We start from the raw sequence: 21,563 nt of genomic DNA on the forward strand, positions 1-21,563 counted from the left end.
TGTGTATGGAAGAATCTGTTACACAGTGCATGGCTCAATTTATTACATTACCCTGACACTACACTTTTTAACCCTTTTGCAACAGGAGTTTTATACACAAACTAGTGGCTGCAGTAACCAGGGTTGTGTATAAAACTGACAGGCAGACTCCCGCCTGTAAGGTGGAAGCAGTCCGGCAGCTCTGCTGCTGCCGACTGCTTCCAAAGCCCTCAGTGATTGTGACCCCCCACTCCCAACATGTAACCAGGGCTCCGCTTGCACATCTGCGGGCCCAAGGAGAGTCATGGCGGGTGCCAGCGGGTGAAGGGGAGAGAGGAAACATGTCATCGTCCTTTGTGTGACCTGGAAGGCGATGTCCATGATGTCACTTCCAGGTCACGGCTGTCACTTTCCCAGCTAGAATAGCCGGGAAAAGATGTATTGCAATGCAGTTTGTATTGCAATACATCTAATGGATCACAAAGGAGTCCCTGCATGTCTCAATAAAGAGAACTTGTCACCAAAAAAAAATAAATATATATATCACATAGGGGACTGTCCCCCATGTGATAAAAAAATATGTTTTTTGTATAAAAATAAAGTTACACCCAAGCACATAACACCCCACAAAAAAAAATAAAAATTGAGCCCCCCCCCCCCCCTTACATATACACATGTATGAATGTTAACTTACATGTCGGGGTAACTATGCATGAAAGTGTCATTTGCAATACACAGTACATGGACACGCAGGCTGGCGTGAGAGCAATAATTCTAGCACAATACCTCCTCCATAATGCTAAACCGATGACCTACAGTGGCTTCTGAAGCATCATCTATAGAAAACAGAGTGGTACTGAACTTTGATGCAATTTCATAGGCGCACACAAAATTTCAGATTTGGCATGTTGAGTATTTACTCGGCACAATCTTGTTTTATATTTAACCAAAAATTTAAGTAATTTATTTTTTGTTTTCCCTAAAATACACTTTAGTGTGATTCTATTGAAATGTTGCTTTTCCTAGACCTTTGCAATATTGCAGGACAATAAAAATTGTAACTACCACAGTTTTATTCTCTAGGGTGTCTGCTTTCAGAAAATATATGTTTGGGTGTTTTGTGCAATCTTTAGGCCTAGAATGCTTGTTTAAACATTGTGAAAAAAAAAGGCTCTGGCAGCGAAAGTGTTAATCACACCTACTGTATTCTTGCAATATGACTGTAATCTGCAACCATTCCAGCATGCTATATAAAGTGAAGGAATAAATATTCTCTACATTAAACATACATAGATTGCGTTGTGCTAACTCATATAGACATAATAGTCCATAAACAGATTCAAACGTGATAGTTCAATCAAAATATGAAATATAAATATACATATAAAGATCTTGAATGGTGAAAATCACATAAGGTGCTTGAATGGGGAAGAATCACTACGATGTGCTCCGAATAAATAAAGTCCATCTGAAAAACACAGTGCTCCACTTTAGCTCAATGGTCCTTCACCTAAAAATACAGTCATGGCCGAAATTGTTGGCACCCTTGATATTTTTCCTGAAAATCAAGTATTTCACACAAAAAAGGTATTGCATTAACACATGTTTTGCTATACACATGTTTATTCCCTTTGTATGTATTGGAACAAATATAAAACAGAGGCAGAAAAGCAAATATGACATAATGTCACACAAAACCCCAAAAATGGGCTGGACAAAAGTATTGGCACCCTTAACTTAATATTTGGTTGCACACCCTTTGGAAAACATAACTGAAATCAGTCGCTTCCTATAACCATCAATAAGCTTCTGACACCTCTCACCCGGAATTTTGGACCACTCTTCCTTTGCAAACAGCTCCAGGTCTCTCTTATTGGAAGGACACCTTTTCCCAACAGCAATTTTAAGATCTCTCCACAGGTGTTCAATGGGATTTAGATCTGGGCTCATTGCTGGCCACTTCAGAACTCTCCAGCGCTTCTTTGCCATCCATTTCTGAGTGCTTTTTGACGTATGTTTGGGGTCATTGTCCTGCTGGAAGACCCAGGATCTTGGACGCAAACCCAGCTTTCTGACACTGGGCCCTACAGTGCGACCCAAAATCCTTTGGTAATCCTCAGATTTCATGATGCCTTGCACACAGTCAAGGCACCCAGTGCCAGAGGCAGCAAAACAACCCCAAAACATCATTGAACCTCCACCATATTTTACCGTAGGTACTGTGTTTTGTTCTTTGTAGGCCTCATTCCGTTTTCGGTAAACAGTAGAATGATGTGCTTTACCGAAAAGCTCTATCTTGGTCTCATCTGTCCACAAGACGTTTTCCCAGAAGGCTTTTGGCTTACTCAAGTACATTTTGGCAAACTGTAGTCTTGCTTTTTTATGTCTCTGTGTCAGCAGTGGGGTCCTCCTGGGTCTCCTGCCATAGCGTTTCATTTCATTTAAATGTCGACGGATAGTTCGCGCTGACACTGATGCTCCCTGAGCCTGCAGGACAGCTTGAATGTCTTTGGAACATGTTTGGGGCTGCTTATCCACCATCCGGACTATTCTGCGTTGCAATCTTTCATCAATTTTCCTCATCCGTCCACGACCAGGGAGATTAGCTACAGTGCCATGGGTTGCAAACTTCTTGATAATGTTGCGCACTGTGGACAAAGGCAAATCTAGTTCTCTGGAGATGGACTTGTAACCTTGAGATTGTTGATATTTTGCCACAATTTTGGTTCTCAGGTCCTCAGACAGTTCTCGTCTCCTCTTTCTGTTGTCCATGCTTAGTGTGGCACAGACAGACACACAATGCAAAGGTTAAGTGAACGTCTCTCCTTTTTATCTGCTTTCAGGTGTGATTTCTATATTGCCCACACCTGTTACTTGCCCCAGGTGAGTTTACAGGAGCATCACATGCTTGTAACATTCTTATTTATCCGCAGTTGTGAAAGGGTGCCAATACTTTTGTCCAGCCCATTTTTGGAGGTTTGTGTGACATTATGTCGAATTTGCTTTCTTTCCTCCCTTTTTTTGTTTTGTCCCAATACACACAAAGGGAATAAACATGTGTATAGCAAAACATGTGTTAATGCAATACGTTTCGTGAGAAATACATGATTTCCTGGAGAAATATCAAGGGTGCCAACAATTTCGGCCATGACTGTATATGGATGGCCCCTCACCTCCTACTGTGGACCCATAAATTAATACAGGTCAACCAAGCATGGTAATTCCAAAACGATGCTCTAGATGGCAGCAGAGAGCTGATGCCAGGCACCCCTTCAATAACATAATAAAAAACGGGACTCTTCTCAGCTTAACTCCAAATATAAAAAGAACAGAGGACATCCCCCACAGTGTAATACAATAATTCCAGAGTGTCACTCACATGACAGAAGCAGTAAAATAGCGATTTGCAAATCAAAACTCCTGCTCTGTAAAAAGCCGGCAAACACATCACTGTGCTACGCCACCAACCACGTGGCTTCGTCAGGGGAAAGCCCGCCCAGTGACGTTCACACCCTCACTTGCATCTAGGTAACCATGACTACGGTTCCTGCTCCATTCTGTAGAGCCTGCAACATCGCTGGATATCACATTTCACATGGAACAAAAACTTTTAATCATAATTCACAAACAATCCTACCTAAATGTATTATACATCAATATTATTAAAATAAAAACTTTAAATAGGGACTGATGTGAATGTACAATATATATGTAAAGCGCTGCGTAAATTGATGGCGCTATATAAGCACCTGAAATAAATAAAAAAAGATCGGAAAAAAAGTAAAAAAAATCCTATGATCTTGTACAGCCCCATCTTGTTGTCAAAAAGTATAACATCACCTACCTAAGAAATTCATTATAATTCATAGTTAACACTAATCATATTATTCAATATTGATAAATAAAAAGGAAAAATAAAAATATAAAAATAATATATGGCCTATAAAAACAGATAAAACCCACATTAATAGTCAGTGATAAAACAATTTAAGTCAAATTCTACATTATGCCCTGATGGATAAAACGTCTGCAATTCGTATTTCCAAAAAGATTCTCGCTGACTTAGAACCCAGACTTTATTACTGCCCCTCCAGTGGGAATGGTACCTCTCAATACCCCAAAATAATAAACTTGAAGGATCTTTATTATGCACGGTAGCAAAATGTCTTGATACACTATGGTTTTTGAATCCTCTAACGATATTTTGAACAAGTTCCCTAATCCTCTTCCATAAAGGTCTTTTTGTGCGTCGAACGTATTGTATCCCACAGCCAAATTCCAGCACAAACTACCCCTTCTGTCTTGCATGTAATAAAATCTCTAATTATATCATCTTTATTTGTACTTGTTGCTTTAAAATTAGTTCTTTTCCAATTAATCCCTTTAGTGCTTGTACATTCATAGCATTTTTTTGCATGGGAAAAATCCTTTACCCGTGAAGAAAAAAAACTTTTCTTAGGGGGATTCACCAAATTTTTAACTATGTGGTCAAGCAACCTAGGCACTCTCTTATATACAAACTTTGGTTGCATTGGTAAATACTTCAACAAATGTTTATCCGCCATAAGAATTGGCCAAAGCTTCAGAAAAATTTTCTCCACCCTTTTATCTTGTAAGCCAAAGTAAAAAATAATAGGGCAGTCAGTTACCCGTTTCATTTTTTATTTTTAAACATCTTTAATCAAATTATCCCTATTTCTTCTACCTCATGCATTTTGTCAAACTATTCATCATAGCCTTTTTCAATAAATCTCTGACCAATCATTTTCACTTGGTCCTGAGTCCTTTCTAATGCAATTTCTTCTCAGTTTAATAAACTGTCCTTTTGGGACATTCATTAGCCAGGAAATATGGTGACAACTGTTACGTGGTATATAGCCATTACGATCCAGTCTTGAAAAATGTCTTCGTTATTAAATGATTTTGCTCTAATATAATTTCCAAATCGAGGAAGTTAATTATTTTCGCATTTATCTCCCAAGTACAATATTCTTGCTATTACAATTCAGCTGCTCCAGGAATGGTAGTAAATCATCTCTCTACCCCTCCCATAACAATAAATCTTTTATACATCTTTAGCTGTCTTGGCATCTTATTTTATATGACCTCACTCTCCCATTTGGCCATAAACAAGTTCGCTATACTCGGCGCACATCGGGCACCCAGAGCTATTCCTCCAATGTGTTTATAAAATGTATTATCATACCAAAAATAGTTATTAGTGAGGCAATAGTCAAGACATTCTATCAAACTTTTATGGAGTACGTAGGAGAGCAGTATAAAAAAAAAAAAAAAAAAAAAAAAAAAAAGAAGAAAGGGTCCAAGGAGATCAAAGGGTAGAAATTCTCCTTAATAGAGGGCCTCCAATGAAACCTGTATTGCCACAAAGCCAGCATGCTGGAAATTCTATGTATAGAACATCTAAAAGAACCTGGAAACAGAGAGACCAAAATGGATTTCAAGGGAAGCCATACTGGCGAAACCAATGGAAAATGTACAGACCCCATCCGAATCAGTATAGAGGACCAAGACACCCTTACAACTATGATAGAAGTCCTTACAATAGGTACAGACCACATGAGGGAAGTCCAGTACCATTATACAACAGATAAGAGGCCCTTAGATATGATGAGACCTATTATAACACCCCAAGAGATCTTTTAGGGGAGAGGAAACAAGAGTGACCCCAACCATGGCAAGAAAGAGGGATGCCACTAAGAAGTCCAAACGGAGGAGGGGGTGCAGAGCAGGCCGGAAAAAACAAGCAAAAAAGACCAATAGGTGATGGAATTTTCAATATTAGTGGAGTTGAACTTAGTAAAGAAGAGATCAAAGTCCTTTCTAAAGGCTTGAAATTTGCCCCCAAAAAGAACATAAATAAATTCAATATATATGTGGATCTTCAAAAATGTGAGAAAATTAAATATAAAAAAATATATGTTAGGAAAACCAGAGGAAAAAATTGTGATTAATAAAATGGTCATGAATAATTACCAACATACAAATTTGAGAACAGTCACTATTCAACCCACAAAATAATTATAATAGACATATTGATGTTTATAAGAGGATGGTATCTCAAGATTTGCAAAAGATGGAGATTAAAAAATGTAAAGAGATTAGAGAATTGGAGATAGGCATTAAAAGTCTTAAAAGCCGAGATGACAAAGTGATCCGACCTGCGGACAAAGGGGGGGATTGTAGTTCTCTCCAAACCCTATTATACAATTAAACGATCCAGTTACTTATTACCACTCATCTTCGAGCCCAACTAGTAAATATAAGAAAGAACTGGATACATTGATACACAAGGGTATATCCAAAGGTAACCTAAATAAAAAAAGAAGGAAGGTATTTAGTGCCTGACTCATGTAGGATTCAAGTCATATATACTATCCCTAAATTGCATAAAAATAAAGATAATCCACCTGGCTGTCCAACAGTGAATGATATTCAGTCCATAGGGGCCAGGTTTGGACAATACATAGATGTATTCCTGCAGCCTTTAGTTCAGAAAACACAGTCCTACTTGCGAGATACTAAGCATTTAATTCAGTTACTTGAAAATATAGAATCAGGTTTGAGCTCTACCCTGTTGATTACAACTATGATAGAAGGTTACAGCAGTTGTAAATTCATATATTCGATTATCAGCCATGAACATGCGGTGGAAGCTGCCAAATTGGGCCTAAAAGAATTTAGTGCCCTCCAACGCACTCAACAAAAGTTTTTGATGAATGTCTTGAGTATTGCCTCACTCATAACTATTTTTGGTATGATAATACATATTATAAACAAATTAGAGGAATAGCTCTGGGTGCCGGTGCGCGCCGAGTATAGCAAACTTGTTTATGGCTAAATGGGAGAGTGAGGTCATATATAATAATATGCCAAGACAGCTAAAGATGTATAAAAGATTTATTGATGATGTTATTATGTTATGGGAGGGTGAGAGATGATTTACTACCATTCCTGGAGCAACTGAATTGTAATAGCAAGAACATTGTACTTACTTGGGAGATAAATGAGAAGATAACTTCCTCGATTTGGAAATATTAGAGCAACATCATTTAATAACAAAGACATTTTTTAAGACAGTGGATCATAATGGCTATATATCCCGTAGCAGTTGTCACCATATTTCCTGGCTAATGAATGTCCCGAAAGGACAGTTTATTTATGACAAAATACATGCGGTAGAAGAAATAGGTAGGGATAATTTGATTAAAGATGTTTCTTAAAAAAGAAAAAAAAAAAAAAAAAAAAGTGGGAGGGGGGGACAGGTAACTGACTGCCCTATTATTTTTGACTTTGGCTTACAATATAAAAGGATGGAGAAAAATGTTATGAATCATTGGCCAATTCTTGTGGCGGATAAACATTTATCGAAATATTTACCAATGCAACCAAAGTTTGTATATAGGAGAGCCCCTAGGTTGCGTGACCGCATAGTTAAAAACGTGGTGAATCCCCCTAAGAAAAGTGGGTTTTCTTTATTCACGAGTAAAGGATTTTTCCCATGCAAAAAATGCTATGGATGTACAAGAACTAAAAGGGATTAATCAGAAAACAACTAGTTTTAAAGCAACAAGTACAAGTAAAGATTATATAATTAGAGATTTTATTACATGCAAGACAGAAGGGGTAAAAGAAAAAAAAGAAAGTGAGCGCTCTCACAACAGCAGCCAATGCACCCAAGGCAATCACAGCAAAACCTTCGAAAATACACAGAAAATATAAAAAGGTGCGGCGCTGATAGATATGACATAAGATGTATAAACCCATATATGTCTCAGATGATCTGAAAGCACACTGTGATGTATAACAGAAATAGTGACCAATATTTAAGATGAATAAGTAATAATGTCCAGGCAAATAAACGCAAGATCTTGCATAGAAACTAGTAAGCCCAGGATCAAACGGTAAAATTGCGCACTCACCGGACGCGCTATATAAAAGCGCATATGTAGTATGACCCCTGGAAATCACTCATCCAGCGGGTACAGTGGGTATCCGGGAGCAGGCGATCTTGGTAAAATGGACAGCATCCAGATCCAGAGATCCTCTTTAGACTAGGTGAATAATGGACGAGGAACTCCCTCCGGTGGCCAAAATAGGTATGATGTCCTAAAAATTAGTTAGCTCCAGGTAGGAGCCAAAAAAACCTCATAGTGTAGTAAGTGAGTATAATCAAGAACATTTATTCCAAAATAGTATAAAACAGGGCAGAAAACACTGAACCAGTGAATGATAAAAGTTGTGTGACTGACCAAAAAGTAATATGGCCGCCGGGCCTCCTCGTGGCTCCGGGCGGCTAAGATGTCACGCTCTGCTGGCTCCTCCTAAGGCCTTTCATGCTCCAGCACATCATCAGAGGGGAGGCCAACAGCAGCATGACAAACCTCTCTCCCTAAATAGCGTTATGCGGCAATCGCGCATGCGCGAAGCGCCGCCGCCATTTTGCCGTGGTCGGCACCAGTGCGCATGCGCGGCTCCGCGGGCGCCATTTTGCCATAGGTCTGAAATCGTATTTTAGACAGCTTTCTCACCCATGGCAATACTATGTCACCACAGCATACCATAGTCAATCCCAACCAATCCAGACCTTAAAGTACACTCTTTAATAGTGCATATGGCACAACACCATCAATATAATGATGCTGTTACCACTCGCAAGGAGTCACTTTTTAGGCGCCATTTTACTGAAGGTCAGAATAGATACACATTAAACATGATCAGGAAAAATAGCAGCCAAATCAAAATACAAAATGCGAACAGAGGCGCCAGTTAATCTGGCGGCAACATCATAATATATTATCTTAGTTATTCACATTATGTCACACAATAATAATCAGTATTCACAAATATGCAGGTAAGTGCCCAATATAAAATGACTAGTGGACAATATGAATATTGCAGGTACACACATATAAAATGTAATACAAAATATATAGGCGAAAAATCTCCATTTAAAGTCCATATCAAGAACTAGGATAATATTACTGTCATATTTTAAATAAAAAGTATTTAAAAACACAAATATAAATTCCCTGCACGTCAAGAGATAACCCAGCGCTCATATTTAGCACTGAGAAACCACCATAAATGGTTATAATGATTAATTTTAATTGCTTCACAGTGACCGTTAATTGTATCATAATAAGAGCCTGGGTCATATTACCATTAAAAATAGCCAAAAAATAAAAATAAACTAAAATTGAAAAGGCGTCACCCACAAAAATATCCCTAATAATGAAGAAGTAAGAGGAATAGACCTGGACCAAGAAAGATAATAGGGCGAATCCCAATAGTGTTATACTATAACTAACTATTAGCAATAAAACTATTGACGTCAATTTCGATGTGAAGTTCCCAGCTCATATACCCATCTTGTTTCTGCCTGGGACACCGCACGTGTTTTATTCCCACCCCTCCAATGGGGAGTGACGACGTCAATAGCAGTAAACTTAAGGGAGGTGGGATCCATGTTATGATGTATTCTGTAATGGTTTGATAAGGAATGATCCTTATACCCTTTTCTGATGTTTGCCACGTGTTCTCGCAAGCGGTCCCTTAACCGCCTTGTGGTGCATCCCACGTACTGTTTTAAACAGGGGCATTGAAGTAGATAGACAACATATCTACTATAACAGGAAATAAAATTCTTAACATAAGTTCTACCTTTTGTGTGTGATGTAAACTCAGTGATCCTGCGTTTCCTAGTATTATCACATCTACAAATCACACACCTGTTACATGGACTAAACCCTTTCATATCGGAAAACAGAGAGATACGGGCTGGGGGGTCTATCACATTGGGTGCTAAATTATGCCTAATAGACACAGCTTTCCTAAACATAATTTCAGGTCGTTCAAGCAAGATGTTACTCAGAACCGGATCAGTAAGTAAAATGTCCCAATTTCTCTTAATCAACCCACTGATAGCTTTATGCTGTATATTATAAGTAGTAACAAATGGGCAGACTTTAGTTTGAATAGGTCTGCGGTTATCCTGTAGCATAATATCCCTATCGGAGTCTGCAACCAACTGTACTGTTTCCATCAGACTACTGCTGCTGTAACCCTTTTCCATGAATCTTTCTTTCAAGATCATGGCCTGGGAATAATACATGTCCAGGCTGGTACAGTTACGTCTTATCCTGGTGAATTGACCCCGTGGAATGTTCGCTAACCAGGAAGGATGGTGACAGCTGTGCATAGGGATATAGCCGTTACGATCCGTGGACTTGAAAAAAAGACTCCGTAATTATTTTTCCTTCTACATTAGAAAGTGTAAGATCAAGGAAGTTTATTTGCAATTTACTATACACATATGTTAAACTTATATTATGTGTGTTGTTATTTAATGTTCCAAAAAAATTCACAAGTGATTCCTCACTGCCATTCCATAGGAGGAGGACATCATCAATATATCGCCCATAGAGTGCCAACTCGGGCCAATCTCTGGCGTAAATTATGTCCTCCTCCCATCTCGCCATGAAAAGATTAGCGAGACTGGGGGCAAACTTGGCCCCCATAGCTACACCTTTGATCTGCAAATAATAGGTCTTATTAAACCAAAAATAGTTGTTGGTCATTGCAAAATCAAGCAATTTGAGAATAAATTCTTTCTGTATAGCCGGCAAATTACTATGATGTGATAAGTAATAGTCAACTGCTTCCATTCCATCACCATGTTTGATGTTAGTATATAGTGAGGCGACGTCTGCCGTCACAAGAAATGTATCTGCTGATGTTGTAAAATCTTTAATTAGATTGAGTACCTGTTTGGTGTCTTTAAGGTAAGCAGGCGTTTGTACTACTAAAGGTTGCAGGAAATGATCGATATATTCGCCCACCTTTGAGCAAAGGGATCCTATCCCGCTTATTATTGGACGTCCCGGATACTCCCGGATACCCACTGTACCCGCTGGATGAGTGATTTCCAGGGGTCATACTACATATGCGCTTTTATATAGCGTGTCCGGTGAGTGCGCAATTTTACCATTTGATCCTGGGCTTACTAGTTTCTATGCAAGATCTTGCGTTTATTTGCCTGGACATTATTACTTATTCATCTTAAATATTGGTCACTATTTCTGTTATACATCACAATGTGCTTTCAGATCATCTGAGACATATATGGGTTTATAGATCTTATGTCATATCTATCAGCGCCGCACCTTTTTTATAAGACAGAAGGGGTAGTTTATGTGCTGGAATGTGGCATGGAATACAATATGTTGAAAGCACAAAAAGACCTTTATGGAAGAGGATTTGGGAACTTGTTCAGAATATCGTTAAAGGATTCAAAAACCATAGTGCATCAAGACATTTCGCTACTGTGCATATTAAAGATCCTTCAAGTTTATTATTTTGGGGTATTGAGAGGTACCATCCCCACTGGAAGGACAGTAATAAAGTTCGGGTTCTAAGTCAGCAAGAATCTTTTTGGATATACGAAATGCAGATGTTTTTTTCCTTCAGGGCTTAATGTAGAATTTGACTTAAATTGTTTTATCACTATTAATGTGGTATTTATCTGTTTTTATAGGCCATATATTAATTTTAATATTTTTGTTTTTCCTTTTTATTGTTTATCAATATTGATTAATATGACTAGTGTTCTATAAATAATGATTTGTTTAGTTGGGTGATGTTATACTTTTTGACCACAAGATGGGGCTGTACAGGATCATAGGATTTTTTTTTACTTTTTTTTTAATGTTTTTTTTTTTAGTAATATTGTTGTATAATAAATTTAGGTAGGATTGTTTGTGAATTATGATAAAAAGTTTTTGTTCCATGTGAAATGTGACATCCAGCGATATTGCATGCTCTACAGAATGGAGCAGGAACGGTAGTCATGGTTACCTAGATACATATAAGGGTGTGAACGTCACTGGGCGGGCTTTTCCCTGACAGAGCTACGTGGTTGGTGGAGTGATGTGTGGGGGCGGAGCCTAGTGACATCATTGCCGGCTTTTTACAGAGCGGGAGTTTTGAACTGAAAACTGCTATTTTACTGCTTCTATCATGTGAGTGACACTCTGGAATTATTTTATGTGGAATTAAAACTGTATTACACTATGGGAGAGGTCCTCTGTTTTTTTTATATGTGGAGTTAAGCTGAGAAGAGTCCCGTTTTATAAGTTAATTGAAGGGGTGCCTGGCATCAGCTCTCTGCTGCCATCTAGAGCATCGTTTTGGAATTACCATGCTTGGTTGACCTGTATTACAGTAATTTATGGGTCCACAGTAGGAGGTGAGCAGCCATCCACATATATTTTTAAGTGGATGAACATTGAGTTAAGGTGGAGCACCGTGTTTTTCAAATAGACTATTTATTCGGAGCACATCGTAGTGATTCTTTACCATTCAAGCACTTTATATGTATATTTATATTTAATATTTTGATTGAACTATCACGTTTGAATCTGTTTATGGACTATGTCTTTATGCGTTAGCGCAACACTATTTATGTATATTTTATCTTTTAAGTGTGTGATCACCTTTTAAGTGTTATTCCAGCGGCTCTATTTTATTAGCGCACATTGTTTTTCTATTATATATTCTCTACATTAACATGCAAAACACCAAATGCATCATTCAAAAATCACTCACCACTAAAGCTTTCTCAGACTCCACTATGTTCCATTCTCTGTTTCTCTGATTTATATAACTAAGAAAAAACAAAAACAGACATATATTGACAAAAGCATATTAAAAAAATCAAACCTCAACTATTACCACCAAGTATGTCCAGGAAATAAAACCTGATTGCAGAAATATTCTTTGTTCGCTGACGGTCCAGAGCTTCAGCTCTCTCCTCCAATTCATTCAGCTGATCTTGAATCTGTTTTGCCCTTTCTGGGTCTCCAGCTTCCTCTGCCATGGCCTACAATAAACATCAATTAGCATCAGTAACTTTCTGTAAGTATGCAGCTGTATCATGGATCTTCATTTTTGTACTTGAGTCTACTAATTTCCTCACATGCCTAAAGTTCTAGTTTATTTATTGAAACTACACTAAAGCCGGCCATAGAGTGTTCAAATCTCTGATGGATCAGGAGGGATTGGCAGAGATTTGGACCATGTATGAGCAGGCTGATTCTACCCAAGTTGACTGATCTATCAACTTGAGTACAACCAACCTGTCAGATTTTTCATGCGATTATTGCCAGCGGCTATAGCAGCTAGCAATAATCACTGTGTGTTCTCCCGACTGGGAGAACACAATAGCTCCGTAGGAGGTATTTTCCCCCCAATCTACACAGGAAGCGTTGATGGGGTAATTAAGCAATTTTCTTTCCTACAACCTGTGATTGCAGGAAAGAAAATCGCTCCGTGTATGACCAGCTCAAGGGCTCGTTCACACATGTGATGTGTTGATTATGAAGAACGAAGTAATGCTTGTTAATGCTCCTATGGCATTTATGTGTTTATAATGTGTTTGTGTTATATTTATTAAACAATGAAAAGGCTTTAAGAATGCTCAATAAATGCCCACAAAAATGTGACTTTTCTAGAAGGGAAAATAAGCAGCCATCAATCCATGAATGTATACATCACATATACATTCCTTGAAACGGCGTACGAGAGCGAATACTGATGTGCGAGGTGTGAGCCAGTTGTTTCTCTGGAGCCCAGACCTTGGATCTAGAGAATTAGGTCGCAACGCTGGAAAACATTGAGAACCTGAAAAGGAGCTTAAACATTACCCAGAAGGTGCTGGCTGGAGCCAGTATAGAGGGGGGTGGGGATGTGGAGGTACAGGAGCCAGTGGTAGGTAGCTGGGTGACAGTTAAAAGGAAGGGTAGAGGGGAGAGCCTTAAGGAGGCTAGCCCTGAGTTTGTACATCCCAACAAATATGCCAAGTAGCATGATATTGTGGATATTAGCTCAGTGTTAGCATTGCTGAAGCAGTCTCCCTCCACTAGCCCCAGGGGAATGACTGCTCCTGTAAGGAGGGGGGCAAGGATACAGGCAAGGTTAGGCAGATAGTGGTGGTAGGGGACTCAATAATTAGGACAGACAGGGCAATTTGCCTTTGCCAACTGGTATGTTTACTGGGCACTAGCGTTTGGCATATCAGATCAGATGGACAAATTGGGTTGATCCAGGGAGTACCCAGCTGTCATGGTACACAGTGGTACTAATGACAAAGTTAGAGAAAGCTGGAGCGTACTAAAAAATTTCAGGGACTTCATGGCTATTTTGAAAAAAAAAAAAAAGACCTTCAAGGTGGTATTTTCATAGATACTGCCTCTACCTTGAGCCACAATAGAGAGGCAGCAGGAGCTAAAATATCTTAACACGTGGCTGAGGAATTGGTGCACGAAAGAAGGTTTCCGATTCTATAGTAGAGACTGAATGCATCTTAATAGGGAGGGTGCAGCTCTGTTGGGGGAAAGAATGGCCAAAAAGCAGGAGTGGCTTTTAAACTAGGGGGGGGGGGGGCATCAGTGAAAGAGATACCCATCAGCGAGCAAGGTCAGAGGGTGCTATAAACATAATACTCAAATCCTGAGTCTGTGGGTTGGCAAAATAATCAAAGCAAAAAAAAAACACTAAGAAGGAAATAACATGCACTGGTACAAAACTAAGACATGTACACAAATTCTGGAAGACTAGCTTACAAAATGAAAGAATTGGAGCTGCTGATGCACAAGGATTTCCACTATGTGGGAATATCAGAAACCTGGTTTGACAGCTTTGGTCAGCATCTATCCAGGAGTATACCTTGTATTGGTGAGACAGGAAGGGTATAAGAGAAGGTGGGGTTTGCTTGTATATCAAAAATGATTTTCTAGTGAATGTGAGGGATGATATTGCAAATGGGAAGTGGGCAGAGTGGAACCCATGCATGTGGAACTTCAAAAGGAGGAGACAAACAAGAAAATGCTACAGCCACCCTAAGCTGAAGGATAAGGAAGAGTTGGACCTCCCATCACAGTTTAAAACGGCAGTGATGAAGGGCAACGTCAGCATAATGGGGGACTTCAAATATCCAGATATTGACTGGGCAGAAGGAACAGCCAATTCATTTAAGGCTGGAAATTTCTTATATGTCTTACAGGACAACTTAATGTGCCAGCTGGTGGAATCCCCCAACTAGAAAGAAGACATTGCTAAATCTATTAATTACAAATATCACAGACCTGGTCACAGATGTGGAACCAGCTATCCCAGGATAATTACATTTAGCATAAATTACAAAAAGGGGAGGCACATGGGTAAATTAAAAAACAAAAAAAAAACACACACAAAACTTCAAAAGAGCCAACATTTCTAAACTGTGCACAATACTACAACATATTAAATAGGACCAAATCCTAGAAACATTGAACATGAAAAAAAAATGGGAATACTTTAGAAACATATTAAAAGTATTATCCAGTGTTCCAATGGACAAAAAATATAAAAAAAAGAGTGAAGGTTAAACCTGGGTGGCTAAAATGTAATGTAAAAGGACACATTAAAAAGAGAAAAAAAAAATGGCCTGAAAAGGAATATAAGCCAAGGGGGTCACTGTCAACATTCCAACACTACAAGGAATGCAATAAAAAGTGTAAGAACGCAATCAGAGTGGCTAAAATAGACTACGAGAGACAGGAGAGTTAAAAAAAAAAATGCCCCTAAAAGGATGATGAAGGCAAGTTGGTTTCAAATGACAAGGAGAAGGGAACTGTACTAAATGCATTCTTCTCCTCCGTTTTTACAAAGGAAAAGGAGAGGCATAGTAATCAAGACTGTATCCTTAGTACCACATCACAGAATGCACTTGTGTGGCTAACAGAAACCAGTGTTCAAGAAAGGCTACAAAATCTTAACATAAGTACACGGATGAATTACACCAGAGTCCTCATGAACTCAGTTGTCAATAGTATTTTTACTATAGGAGGGGACTATATCCAGAAATTTGCAGAAGAAAACAGTATAATTAGTAGTAATCAGCACAGATTTAGGAAATCCATCTAGATAAATGAAGGAAGGTGGATGTGGTGTATCTGGATTTTGCAGAAGCATTCCATACAGTCTCCCATAAATACCTAATTTACAAACGGAGGTCTGTAAGCATGGACCATAAGGTTTGTTCATTGATAGAAAGCTGGATACAAGGGCATATCCAATGGTCTGAAGTGGTAAGCGGGGTACCCCCAGGGCCCTGTCCTGGGACCAATTCTGTTTAAAATGTTCATAAAATGATACAGAGGTTGGTAAATGACTCAATCTCAGAGTTTGCCGACGAGTTTGCTGATGATACAATTCTAAGTAGGGCAACAACCACACAGCAAGATAAATAAATCTTAAAAGGAGACTTCAATAAAATTATGGGATGAGCAAATACATGGCAAATGAGGTTTAAGGTTAAAAAAAATATACACTGTGTGCACAAATTAGGCAAGTTGTATTTTTGAGGATTAATTTAATTATTAAACAACTACAGTGCTCTCTGTCAATCCAACATGTTAATAAATTTCAAATCTGAATATTTAAGAAAGTAAAAGTGAGGTTTTGGACAACATCCAATGGGTAGCGGCGCAAGGCAAGTCAAGGAAACAGGAACATGCAGCTAAAGGATAACACAAGGGGACATATGATTTTAAGATATAGGGATATTGTCAATAGCCCATGTAGCAGTTGAAGACTGACAACCCGGTCACATCAAGCCGACTTTGAAAACGTGCGACTTCACTGTAAGTTGGATGATTTCAAAGTCAGGGGACTAGTCAAATTTAAGGTCTGATTTGCAAGACATCTGACTCAGATTTCAATGCAAATCACACCAAAAGTAGAAATCGTTGTGGCTCCGACCAAGTTGGAACCGCATCGATGTGACCGCTGTAATTGACAATAGGGTGCAACGTGGCATACGATTTGCAAGTTGCATGGCATGCAAAGTCACACCCAGTGCAATCGTGGTCTAAATCTACAAATGACACTCAGGTCGAAGCAGCCAGCTCTCAGAAATAAAGCTCCTCTGCAATGGGTAAAAAAGGGAAGAAAACTGCAGCACTTTCCAAGTTCAGCAATGTTATAAAAGCTTCACTTATTTAATAAGTCTCCTGTTTAGGAAGGGCCTACAAATTTCAATAAAGTTTAAATTAGGTGAGGAAGGGGCAAGGTCTATATTCTTTCATCTTTTATGCATGAAATGGAGCACTGTCCTGCATAAATATCATGGTCTTCTTGAAAAATGTAGATTCTTTCCTGTACTATGGCTTGAAGAAAGTGTCTCCGAAAAATGTGCCAGTAGGTTTTGGAGTTCATTTTAAGTCCACCTTCAACCCAAAAAAATACCAACTAACTCCTTTTTATTACCACCAGGCCATACCAGTACCCCATCTCCACCTTGCTGGCACCCGAGTTGGAGTGGAGCACTGTGCCCGTTACAGATTCAGTCCATCCATATGGTCTGCCAAGAGCCACTCATCTCATCAGTCCTTAAAACCTTTGGAAAAGAAAAAAAAATATATCTTCTGATATTTCATGGCTCAGTCTTGACATTTCAACTTATGTCCTGAGAAAGATATTTTATAATTGTTGACTTTTCGTAGTCGGTTAAATCTTTTTGGCCCATTTGGCCTGAGAAAAAAAAGCCTAATTATACGCATCTTGATATAGGATGTTCATCTCCTTAGGCTACACCCTTCTTCATTACACAAATACACATCACTTAATATGCTTAAATCCAATAAGCATTCAAGTTAAAAACAGCTTGGGGTTGGACAACATGCATAGAAATGATGATTTGCTCAAAATACTTGCCTAATAATTGTGCACACAGTGTAATGCACTTGGGGGGCTAAAAATATGCACACAAAATTACTCGCTAGGGGGAGAACCTCTGGGGCATCGAGGCTGGAAAAGATCTGGGGGACCTAGTAGGTGAAAGGTTCAACAAAGGCATGCAATGCCTAGCTGCAGCAAGCAAAGCTAGCAGAATATTAGCATGTATTAAAAAGGGAATTACTGCAGAGATAAAAGTATAATCCTGACACTTTATAAAACTCTGGTTCAGCCACAACCGGAATATGCCATCAGTCCTCAGGACAGGAGGGAGGTGCAGGGAATGGAGGTAGTCCAGAGAAGGGCAACAAAGTTAATAAGGTGACCGGAGGACCTCAGTTACGAGGAACAGCTACAAACATTAAACTTATTCTCCTTGAAGAACAGCTACTTGAGAGGGGATATGATAGCGATATAAAAATACTTCAATGGAGATTCTAGCATAAGGAATAAACTACTCTCAGTCTCATGCTGGCCTCTTAATGAAATTGCAGGAGAAGCAGTTTAACCTTAAACTGCTCAACCACCTCCCGTCCAGCCGTTGTATATGAACGGCTGGACAGTGGAAGTGCAAGGTCGGGTGCAAGGCTTGTGTGCGCTCCCTCGTAGCGCGCAGCACCGCAATCCGGTGTCCGCTGTGTCCTCCGGACACAGTGGAGCACCGATCGTCGGACGGGACCTCTGTGCTAGGTCCTGATCATGTGATCACTGATTGGCCAATCTTTGATCACATGCAGAGTAGTAAGCAAGATGTCACTTCCGACATCATTGCTTACTACGTGTGAAATCTGTGAATGATCACAAAGGTCACATGGTACAAGGCTATTCACAACATTCTTGTACCATGTGACAAGCTGTGACCAATCACAACTCACACAGTATATATATATATATATATATATATATATATATATATATATATATATATATATATATATATATATATATATATATATATATAACAATAAAAAAAAAAACCGTAAAAAAAAAAGTTTAAAAATTATAATTTTTGGTTATAAACTAATTTGGGTTATTTTTTTTTACTAAAAAGATAAAACAGAATAAATGTTGGCCAAGATTTATGATGAAATATTATTTGCAAAATTTTATAAGAAACACTTTTTTTCAAAATTTTTGGACTTTCATTTACCGTATTTTTTGCTCCATAAGACGCACTTTTTTCCCCCAAAAAAAGGGGGGAAAATGTCAGTGTGTCTTATGGAGCGGCTGGTCCGGTATTCCCATCGCCGCCACGTCAGAATATCGGGCCGGCCGCTCATCTCTTCTCTGCAGCAGGAGCTTACTTGTTCCTCGGACCAGCGCTGCGAAGGCTTCCCGCTTCGGCATCTTTAGTGTGGGCTCTCGGCTGTGACAGCCGGGTGCCCAGTGCGCATGCGCGAGAAGCGCTGCGCTTTGTGAATAGTACGGCGTCTTCTGGGACATGACAGCCTCTAAAGTCTCTTCCCCAATGCCCAGCTAACACTTAACCACTTGCCCTTCGGAGGATTTACCCCCTTCGTGAACAGGCCATTTATTGCGATACGGTGCTGCGTTACTTTGACAATTGTGTAGTCATGCAACGCTGCACCAAATTAACTTTATGTCCTTTTTTCCTCCACAAATAGAGCTCTCTTTCACCGCTATTGATCACCTCTGTGTTTTTTACATTTTTTGCGCTATAAGCAAAAAAACAACAATTTTGAAAACACACACACCTATTTTTGATTTTTTGCTATAAAACAACCAGTTAAAAAAATAAAAATTTTGTCATAAATTTAGGCCAAAATGTATTCTGCTACGTCTTTGCTAAAAAAAAAAAATCCCAATACATGTAAATTAATTGCTTTACGTGAAAGTTATAGCATCTTAAAGTGATGGCATATATAGTGGAATTTTTTTTTTTTTATACTACAGTAGTAATGGCGGCGATCAACAACTTATAGGGGGACTGCACTGTGCATTCTGACATTGGGGGGAACGGACTGCCTGCCACTGACATCCACAATGACACTAAAACAGTGAACAGTGCGAATAAAAAGCACTGACACTGTACTAATGACAATGGGCAGGAAGGGGTTAACATCTGGGTGAATCAAAGGGTTAACCGTGTGCGGTTTTACCATGCATGCTGTTTTTTTTTTTTTACTAGGGAAACAAAAACTAATACATCATAAATGCCCTAGGAGCTGTTAAGGTGTATAAATAACACATCACCATTGAAATCAGGTGGTTGACAGGCATTGATTGCCACATGAAAGCATCATGCTGCTTAAAGTGGTTAAGACATGAAATATGAACAATACATATCCCTCTATAGTGTGTACTTACAACTTAGAGCACTAAGTGTCACTTATTTCTGCTGCTTTATTCCTCTGCTACCAGCATGAGTCACATCTGAAATGTTTTCCCGAGGAGAAAAATGGTGACAGGAGGGACCTCCAGCAGGATGACAGCCTCAGCTCCGTCCCTGTGAGCTGTGTGGAGGGGGCTGTGTTTCTTCCCTCCAATTAGCTCTCAAAACTCTCCCCACTGAGCTCTTCCAGCCCACCTACATTCAGAACTTATAAATGTGATTCCGGATCATCCGCAAATCGGGGACTTCTACATGCTGCCCAAAATTCACAAGCCAGAAAATCCAGGCAGACCCATCATAACACATACACTCACCGAACAAACCTCAGGCTTTGTAGAAAATTTTTTTTTAAAACCGTTAGTCAAGAATACTGCTAGTTTCCTGCAAGACACAACTGACTTTCTGAACAAGATCAACAACATACAGCAATTACCATCTAATACACTTCTAGTGACTATAGATGTAGTATAGTAATATCCCTCACAAGGATGGATCAGCTGCATGTCACAGATCCTTATCCTCACCAAACCACAAATACACTGCTGAGGATGTTACACAGCTCATTGAATTCATACTTACACACAACTACCGTATTTGCCGGCGTATAAGACGACTGGGCGTATAAGACGACCCCCTACTTTTCCTGTTAAAATATAGGGTTTGAGCTATACTCGCTGTATAAGACTACCCCTCTTCCAACGCGCCCCATCATTGGTGTCAGTGGGGAGGAGGAATAGTGCCCCATCATTGGTGTCAGTGGGGGGAGGAATAGTGCCCCATCGTTGGTGTCAGTGGGGGAGGAATAGTGCCCCATCGTTGGTGTCAGTGGGGAGGAGGAATAGTGCCCCATCGTTGGTGTCAGTGGGGAGGAGGAATAGTGCCCCATCGTTGGTGTCAGTGGGGAGGAGGAATAGTGCCCCATCGTTGGTGTCAGTGGGGAGGAGGAATAGTGCCCCATCGTTGGTGTCAGTGGGGAGGAGGAATAGTGCCCCATCGTTGGTGTCAGTGGGGAGGAGGAATAGTGCCCCATCGTTGGTGTCAGTGGGGAGGAGGAATAGTGCCCCATCGTTGGTGTCAGTGGGGGAGGAACAGTACCTCATCGTTGGTGTCAGTGTGGAGGAGGAATAGTGCCCCATCGTTAGTGTCAGTGGGGGAGAGGAGCGGCTGCTCCTTCTTTAAGTTCTGCCGCTTGATTTTCGCGGGGCCGTTTGGCTCCGCCTCCTCGCCGGTGATTGGTCGCCTGTGTGCCTTTCCAGTGCTGGCGCCCAATCACCGGTGAGGAGGCGGAGCCGAGCGGGCGGCGGGACCATCGAGCGGCCGAACTGAAAGAAGGAGCAGCCGCGCTTCCTGGACCGGATCGTCGTGGGACCGGGACCGGAGCCAGGTAAGGTACAGCAGCCCCTCTGCCCACCCCTGTACTTGGTGTCCGTTGGAGGAG

The 21,563-nt window shown here is 39.9% G+C and overlaps 1 protein-coding gene across 1 annotated transcript in view; it reads right to left on the reverse strand.

Moving 5' to 3' along the window:
• Positions 1–21,563, reverse strand: part of LOC149436986 (RNA polymerase-associated protein RTF1 homolog) — a gene marked incomplete at its 5' end in the record, with an annotated part of 239,410 nt that overhangs the window by 147,444 nt on the left and 70,403 nt on the right. The window contains 2 exons of the mRNA XM_089661209.1: positions 12,604–12,661; positions 12,756–12,877. Of these exons, the coding sequence (XP_089517335.1) occupies positions 12,604–12,661; positions 12,756–12,877 (180 nt within the window). The remainder of the gene's footprint in view (positions 1–12,603; positions 12,662–12,755; positions 12,878–21,563) is intronic.

This window comes from Staurois parvus, unplaced genomic scaffold, assembly GCF_062004578.1.
Source record: "Staurois parvus isolate SC_StPar_1 unplaced genomic scaffold, SC_StPar_1.0 ptg001326l, whole genome shotgun sequence".
NCBI lineage: Eukaryota > Metazoa > Chordata > Amphibia > Anura > Ranidae > Staurois > Staurois parvus.